The 8,735-nt window shown below is 41.8% G+C and overlaps 1 protein-coding gene and 1 long non-coding RNA gene across 3 annotated transcripts in view; one reads left to right on the top strand and one right to left on the bottom strand.

The window, feature by feature from the left end:
- Rab6a (RAB6A, member RAS oncogene family) overlaps positions 1 to 536 on the bottom strand; it is a 48,657-nt gene extending 48,121 nt beyond the window's left edge. Inside the window, exon 1 of one of the 2 annotated variants that reach the window (XM_005379940.2) lies at positions 7 to 536. In XM_005379940.2, the coding sequence (XP_005379997.1) occupies positions 7 to 76 (70 nt within the window). In that variant the 5' untranslated portion in view covers positions 77 to 536. The remainder of the gene's footprint in view (positions 1 to 6) is intronic. The other variant, XM_005379939.2, reaches the window with a different exon arrangement.
- Positions 537 to 731: 195 nt separating this feature from the next.
- On the top strand, positions 732 to 5,515 carry LOC102013074. The gene is made up of 2 exons (XR_260179.2): positions 732 to 990; positions 3,493 to 5,515. It is a non-coding gene; the product is annotated as an uncharacterized LOC102013074 (long non-coding RNA).
- Positions 5,516 to 8,735: the final 3,220 nt, after the last annotated feature.

The following is an 8,735-nucleotide window of genomic DNA, read 5'->3' as shown; positions in this document are numbered from 1 at the left end:
ACTCACCGCTCTGCTCCCCCAGGAACACCAGTTTAAATTTCCTCAGCGGATTCCCGAAGTCTCCGCCCGCGGACATGATGGAGCCGGAGGAGCTGCCGCCGCCTCAGCCCAGAGCCCTGCCGGACCGACGCTGCTCCCACCGGCGGACGAGGAGGACAAGAGGAAGGGAGGGCGCCGAGCTTTCCGGGCCCCTGCAGGACGGACGGAGGAGCGAGGCAGGAGGGCAGCAGGACTCCACAGACAGGCAGCCGCCGCCGCCGCCGCCGCCCCCCGCAGAGTCGCCTAGCACCGAGCGAGGCCCGCGGATGGGCAGGAAAGGAGGGCGGTGTCGCAGGCAACCGAGGGTGTGCTCGGGGTCCCCAAGCCTGGCGCCGTTGCCTTCCTCAGCACCCGACACCGAGACTGAGGAAAGAGGAGCGAGGGTGGCGGAGCCGCAGACGCAGACGCGTCTGGGACCTTAGCACGCAGCGCCTCGGCTCCCTCAGCCGCCGCAGCCCAACCTGCTGAGTGCGCGAGCTCTGGCGCGGCGCGGGGCGAGCCGGGCTCGAGCCTGCCTCCTGGCCGGCCGCCGGCGTGCGTGCGTATGTGCGTGCGCGCCCTCGCCGGGGCCTTTTGGTCTACCCAACTTAGCCGGCGCCTTGGCGCAGCCGGAACCCCAGCATGTTAGGTTTCGGCTTGAGGCTGCAGAAGTAGAGAGGAGGTGGAGCCGGGTCACAGAAAACTGAGGGGTAGGAAAATAGGGCGTTACGTCACTTACACGATCAACCAGTCCTAAGAGGGAGAGGGCAGGAGTGAAGCGACGACGAAGGAGAGCGCGCGCGCCCTTTAAGCTGTGGGAAGCGGCGTACGGTGGCCGCCATGCGAAGTGTGGCGCGTCGCACTCTGAGGGGAGGGAAGAGGAGAGGAAGGAAAGTAAGGAGGAGGCGGAGCTGGAACCGAGGGGGAAGGACTCCTGCGGTGCACGGGTGGCGTTGTGTAGCCTTATAATAGGTACCTCTTTCCCAAGTCCTCAGCCCTGCCTCGCATTCCTGAGACCCGCCCTTCACCTACTTTCTCCGTCTTAATTCCTCACATGGTATCTTGCCAGACACAATCTCTTCTGCTCCTCCCAGGAGTTTCATAGTTACCAGAAGCAAGGCCTTCCTCGTTTCGTAGATGAGGAAACTGAGGCCCAGAGGGAGGAAATGACTTGCAAAGTCTACAGAGTGGAACCCTGTTTTTCTCACTTGCACGGCTGCAGCCTCTTTATTGATAAGCTCATCAGTTGCTCTGGAATAACTTAACTTCGTCCTCCCTTTGCAGCCCTTCTTCCTCAGATGGTGATAATGCCAGATGATGCCCACCGTTTACTTCGCCAGGAATGGGTTGAGACTTCGCGTAAACTAAACCCTTCATTTCACAGATGATGAAGCTGAGGCCTACATAGGAAGCACTTTGGCTGTGGGTGGGTCCCCCTTAAATTAGACCTAAATTCACATGTTTCTGTGGAGTGGATCCTTAGCTTTAATATTTTTTATATATTTATTTATTTTTTGAGACAAGTCGTGCTATATAGTGCAGGCTGGACTTAAACTTGCTTATGTAACCCTGGCTGGCCTCCAACTCACGGCAATCCTCCTGCCTCAGCCTGAGTGCTGGGATTACGGGCGTGCGCCCCCTCGCTGATCTTTAATCATATTTTCGGTCTGGTTTGTAATACAAAAAATGAAAGTGACTGACACAACCAAGAAGAATCTAAGGAGACATGACAACTAAGTATAGTGTGGACAGCTAAAATGACGTGTTAACTAACGTGACAACTAACAGAACAATTAAATGTAAGTTTTCAGTTGAATAGGATCCCCAAACAAAAAGGTCACTAGACAAAAACAAACTCAGAATAAAGTGTGACCTTTAGTTAGGAACATAGTATCAATAGTCATTCATTAATTGTAATAAATAAATGTAAGATAATAGAGGAAACGGAGGGGGAATAAGTGAGAACTCTTGCTTAATCTTTCTGTAAATCTAAAAGTATTCAAAAAAGTATTCTGTTAATAAAAGGTCAAAGGTAAAGAACCATTAAACATGGTGGTACACATCTGTAATCCCAACACTGGAAGGTTGAGGCAGGAGGATCACAAATTAAAGCCCAACCTGGGCAAATTAGCGACCTCCATTACCCTATCTTATGATAAAAAAATGATTTTTTTTAGAAACTTCTGCGTTCAATGACCAGTACCAAAAATAAAAAAGAACCATCGAGTTACAGAATTTGGGGTCCATGTAACTTTAGCCACACTTCACTGTTCTCTCAGGTAAGAGCCAAAAAACAAAACTCTGCCCTTGAAGAAGACCCTTCGAAAAATGGATATCAAAAAATGCTTCCCAAGTTCATAAAAAATGAGTTCTTACATTTGTATAAATGGATCTTTTCATTCACAAAACACATAGCATCTTACAATATCTTATTCACAAAACAGATTTATATATCTTTTCTCATTATTTGGGAGTTACTATTTACTTAGCTGTGGAAATGACAGGCTCAAACAAGTGCCTTCTCAAGCCCAAGGATGAAAAGTTGACCTAGAATAAATTAAGGAGAGGAATTGAAATTCTTAAATTTATCACTTACTCTGGCCTAACAAGAATATAACTATAAAAGTGAGCTCAAGGCCAACCTGAACTGAGACAGTGAGACCCTGTCTCAAAAAGACAAAAAAAAAAGATTATAGGGGTTTAGCTAGGGGTTTAGCTCAGTGGCATACTACCTACCTCGCAAGTGTGAGGTCCTGAGTTCGATTCCAGATACTACCCCCCCAAAAGAATATATTCTAAGACTTTCTTCTTTATAAAAATTTACTCCCTTCTAGATCCTCTCAGCCAAGTGGCAGAAGGTTTAGAACATGGATCTAGCTGGGCATGGTGGTAATCCCAGCACTCAAGAGGCTGAGGCAGGAGGATCACTGTGAATTTGAGACCAGCCTGGGCTACATAGTGAGTTCAAGGCCACACTGAGCTACATGGTGAGACCCTGTCTCAAAAAAAATAAAATAGTTGAACATGGATCTAAAATGAAATAGCAGGAACCTGAATCAAGACATGGACATTTGATTTTTTTTTTAATATTTTATTTTACAAGTAGTTCATCAGGTTTGATAAGCCCTCCGCAACAGTAACACAGAACCCTGACACACAAAGAGCAGCCAGTACCAAGCAACTATTTTTTCAAAAGCTCTTGCAAACAAAAGTGAGTGGCTATTTTGTCTCTGATGGGTACTGGGTTTTCATTATGCTTCTTGAAATAGACTTTAAAGTAACATCAGAGGATTGGAACTATAATTACTCTGTACTTCCCCCAGAACTTTATGAATCAATGCCTCTCTGCTGCTTTGGTCTCTGCGTCACCCAAACAGGTGGTGCTATTCCCTATTATTTGGAAGGGAAGGATGGTATCGTCTACTCCTGGCCTCAAGTGTTTTAAAATGTAAGCTTTTTCTTTTTTCTGTTTAGGAGACTGGGTCATTGCTGTATTGCCCAGGCTTCCTCAAACCTCTGGGCTCAGGTGATCCTCTCTGCTCAGACAATAGAATCCCAAGTAGCTGGGACTACAGGTATGTACCACCATGCCCAGCTAAGCATTCATTTTGCACTGACACATGTACAACCTCATTCTCCTCTGAAGCTACCTTTGTATTTATCAATGCTCCATGTAGGTCATACATTTTGCCTTCAGAGATCTTATGGTCTAAAAGTTCAGCAAACGGACAAATGCCTGAGAAGAAGGAATTACAGAGGCTATTTTCAAGAGCACTTTCACCACCATTTTCACCTCCGTAATTTCCTACATAGACTTCTCTACCTTGAACACTTCCATTCCTTCCCCTATTGTACTCTCTTTAGTTGTCATTTAAAGAAATTGTCTTAGTCTGTTTGGGCTGCTACAGCAGAATACCAGAGACTTGATGTCTTAAACAACATTTATTCCTCACAGCTCTGGAGACTAGAACGTCCAGTCAAGGTGCCACAGGACTGGATGTCTTGTGAGGGCCATTTTCTGATTCATACACAACTATTGCCTCACAGTGTCCTTATAGGACAGAAAAAGGACAGAGAGTTTTCCAGGGTTTCTTTTATAAAGTTGCTAATACTATTTGTGATGCTTCCTCCGTCATGACTTAATCACTTCCCTAAGGCCCCAAGTCCTAGTACCATCACATTGGGGATTAGAAATTCCATATATGAATTTGAGGGGGTGGCATAAATAGTCTACTACAGAAGGTTTTAAGAAGATCTCCCACCAGGTGCAGTGATCAGCATGCCTATAAACCCATCACTCTGGGAGGCTGAGGTAAGAGGATCACAAGTTTGAGGCCAGACAGGGCAATTTAGTAACCTAAAAAAACCCTGTATCCAAAAAAAGAAAAAAAGGGGAGCGGGGTTCCTTTCTGCTCCCAGACCCAATAGTGTAAGTTGCCTCGCCTGTTGTCCCCTTGTACAGCATTCTTGCCCACCATTTGTCATTGTTAATTGTCAATCTTTATGCACCACACATCCAGCTAGAGCTCAAGTCTTGTATCCCCAACACTTTAAGTGTTTGCTGTATAGTAAGCATGCAACAGATATTTGCCAAATAAATGGATGAGATTTTTGTGCTAGGAGAAGGAAGGTTCAGAGCATTTTGGAGAAAAAGAACTTTACCCAAAATATGTTACATAAATTGATACTTCATAGTTAAACATTATTCTTGAAAAAGATACCCAGAACAGATCTTGTACAAAAACTAGGAATAATGGGAAAGAACAGGCTGGGCTTAGGAGCTGCAAATTCAGAGTACAAGTTTTGAGCAATTTAAAGGGGATCTCTAATTTGCAACCCATAAGTATGTCCAGGAATCTACCACACAGAAATTGTAATAAAACTACAGCTTCTTTTCTGCCTTAAGAGGCACCAAGCTTCTTGAAGGAACACAGCAATTTCACTTTATTCTTAGTGGCAGACACTATTAGTTGCCTATCCAACAACACAAAACACACACACACAGATCTTTTTCCAGGCACTGACTCCATCTGAGGCAGTGGGAGGTGGAAGAAATGTATGAGAGGCGCTGAAATAAATTTTCTTCCTTAAAGAAAATGTATAGTTGGAGAAAAGTTGCTATTTTTCTCCACTGGATGTGACTATGTAAGGATATGGTATTTATAGATAATACAGCTCTTGTGAGCATTCATATATAATCCTGAAGAAAAAAGCCAACCATTGATAATAGCTAACCAGAGAGATAAAAGACATCATGAGCTACTGTCCAACCCTGGACTGCCTTGCTCTGGATTTCATTTTGGTAAAAGAATAAGTGTCTTTATATTTAATGATGCCTTTAAAATAGAAATGTCTTTGTATTTCTTTGTTACTGCCACAATTGAAAGCAACTGACATTCTCATGTTTACGCCCCTTAAAGCCCTGCACAATGCCTCGAACATTAGACACTCCATATTGTATGTGTATATATAATAAAGTAGTAGTTACCAAACTGAAGCTGCCTTTTCCTGTTTACTACTCCCTAAAAAGGATGTATTACTCTTGGAGAGGCAGGAAATCAATAGAAGGAGAAAAACTGTCCAGGTAAAAGGACTGAAATCTAACATTTGTATTTGAAACAAATAATAGCTCTGGCCGGAATTCAAATTCCATTAAATATGATGCCCTTCTAACCAACTCTACAGGTTGTTATAACCATTGCAGCTAAAAATAACGATTGGTCAATATACAAAGCATAAAATGAAAAATGCTTCATAACTCAAGGTGATCAATTAAATGAACACAATTAACACAAAATATGTTTAAGTCTTACTTCAAAAGAACCACAAGAAAAAAGTATAACACTTCATGTTAAAACCTGTTTTCCATGTTTAGCATGCATAAGACCTTGGTATTAATCTCTAGGACCAAAAGGCAAAATCCCGTTTTCGCAATACATTGACCTATAATGATATGCAGTGAAAGAAGAATAAAGGTTATTCAGTCAAAGTGGAGGAGAAGGCAGCAGAGCTTAAATGGAATGGTTCTTCCTGTGATTATGGCCAATTCATAGCTAAGTCAGAAGATATTTTTTGCTACAGATTGATGTACAGAATCTATTTTTGATAATTCCATTTTGTTCCATTCATGTGAATCATAGTCCCTGTTATGAATAATGTGACTTCTCAGAACTTGATAAGTGGGGTGTTACTTCCAGGCTTTGAAATTGCAATGGAAGAAGAAATTGCTTCTTGTTATGCTAGTCCAAAATGTGTAATACCTGACACATTGCTGGAGCTCTCCTTGCCCTGCACTTTATCTTCCACAAATAATAAAGTCTCCTTTAAAATGCACAGGAGAATGAATCACTATACCTGCTGCTAAGAGATAATCACGCTCAGAGTAGAAGAGAACAACTGCTTGTACTGTTGTTTATATAAAGAACAGAGCATTTTAGGTCACAGAAATGAGACCACTTCAGCTTGCACTAAAATACCAACAGACTGTAAAGTCACTCCAACTTACCTAAAAAGCCAGGAGAAACTATCTTTCTGTGAATATGTCTTCAGATTTTTGAATAGCACAAAGTGGTTAGGACTTTATATAAAAGTCAAGCTGGGCGTGCCTGTAATCCCAGCACTCGGGAGGCTGAGGCAGGAGGATCGTTGCAAGTTTGACACCAGCTGAGGCTACAAAGTGAGCTCAAGGCCAGCCTGAACTGCATAGTGAGACCCTGTCTCAAAAAGACAAAAAAAAAAAATTCAAAAGGTTTCAAAATCATAACAGAATAGCTCAAACTATTCAGTGAGATAGATAAATCACAGCATCATAGGAAAGTGGGTGTGGTGGCACACTGTAATCCTGGCACTCAGAAGGCTGAAGTAGGGGGATCACCCCAAATTCTAGGCCACTCTAGGCTACATAGCAAGTTCAAGGCCACCCTGAATTACATAGTAAGACCTTGTCTCAAGAAACCAAAAAATAAAATAAAATAGGGAAACCATGAACAAATACCTAGTTTTAGGAAGATAAAGATATTTTCATCTCTTTTATTGGAAATCATTCCAAAGGAAGAATAAAAAATAAAACTGCTAAATCTGGCTTTGACATCTCTAACCCAGAAGCCATAATATTCTAGGTTGAGAAACAAAGATTGAGCAATGGCAGTTGACTGAACAAAGCATAGAAAGTACTGACTAAAGTGGCAAGTAACAAGAAACCAGTCCATCAAGTAGAAAACTAAAAAGTGAGAAACATCAGGTACCACATATGCTAAGAATAAAATGAGGAACTAAACACAAGAGAATTGCATCAAAGATTGCATGCATAGTGGTTATAAACTCATCCTCTATGAAGAAACTAAATACAAGAAACTCTAGGCTCAGTTAACCAGGCATAATAGCATACTAGGTTAAGGTACAACCAGAAGATGAGGAAATTGATAGCCAATCATTTCTTCCATAACATTGGCACCCAATCTCATATGCCCCCAAAAAGAGACTAAAAGATATTTTTCTAGCCCGGCGTGGTGGTGCATGCCTGTAATCCCAGCACTCGGGAGGCTGAGGCAGGATTGTTGCAAGTTCAAGACCAGCCTGGGCTACAAAATGAGCTCAAGTTCGGCCTGAACTGCATAGCGAGACCCTGTCTCAAAAAGACAAAAAAACAAAACAAAACAAAAAAAAAAACAAAAACATTTTAAGAACATTTTAGTGCAGAGAAAATTATAACAGATATATTTCTCACACTTTGGGGCAATGAATATCTAGGTTGAAAGGGTATACCAGATACCCAGCAAAAATAAAAGAAGAACCTCATGATGTTGGATCATGATGAAATTCTGTAACATCAAAGACAAGAGATTTTTAAAAGATATTTTTTTAGTACATGTTAGCAGTACATAAGGATTATGTTCATCATGAGGAGTCAGTATATGTACATAACATATCTTAGTTCTTTACTTCTCCTTCCCTTCCCTGCACCTCACCTCAAAATATCTTAAAAGAGCTGAAAAACAGAACACTACCAACCTTTTCAATAATAACATTGAAAACTTGGAAACAATGAAGTAACACCTAAAAGAAAAGGATTTTCAACCTAGAATTCTATTTCCAGGAATTCTAACATCTAAATGTATGGGTCATATAGAAATATTTCCACGGGGTGGGGGTGTATGTCAGTTGTAGAGCCCTTGCCTAGTCTGCAAGAGGCCTGAGGCTTGATCCTAACCCAGAACCAAAACAATTAAAAAGAAAAAAGAAAAAATATACAACAATAACCATGAATTTGTTGGGTCTTTATACATTTTATAATATCTTCCAACATTTATTATGGACAAATGATACACAAGCAATATGATGTGTGCTAAGGAGAAGGGAGAGAAAACAAAGCACAGGGGCCAACTTCATACAAATACTTAAATCTTGTCTTTAATTCCCTAACCCCATTATCACTGAGTTACTATCAATTTCAGCAAGTAAGGATGTTTTTTGCCATTTCAAAAATCTATTTAACTGTCAGCAGTAAATACATAGGTACAAATACTCCTTTGCTAAATATCTTCTTTATATTTATTCAGCATTGTATATTAAAAATATATTAGAACCTAAAATTTTTCTTAAAAATGTATTAGAAAGCCAGGCATGGTTGCACACGCCTGTAATCCCAGCACTCCGGGAGGATGAGGCAGGAGGATCGTTGAGAGTTCGAGACCACCCTGGGCTACAAAGTGAGCTCA

The sequence above is a fragment of the Chinchilla lanigera genome, unplaced genomic scaffold, assembly GCF_000276665.1.
Source record: "Chinchilla lanigera isolate Chin_1 unplaced genomic scaffold, ChiLan1.0 scaffold00013, whole genome shotgun sequence".
Classification (NCBI taxonomy): domain Eukaryota; kingdom Metazoa; phylum Chordata; class Mammalia; order Rodentia; family Chinchillidae; genus Chinchilla; species Chinchilla lanigera.
This window is presented reverse-complemented; position numbering and strand designations above follow the sequence as displayed.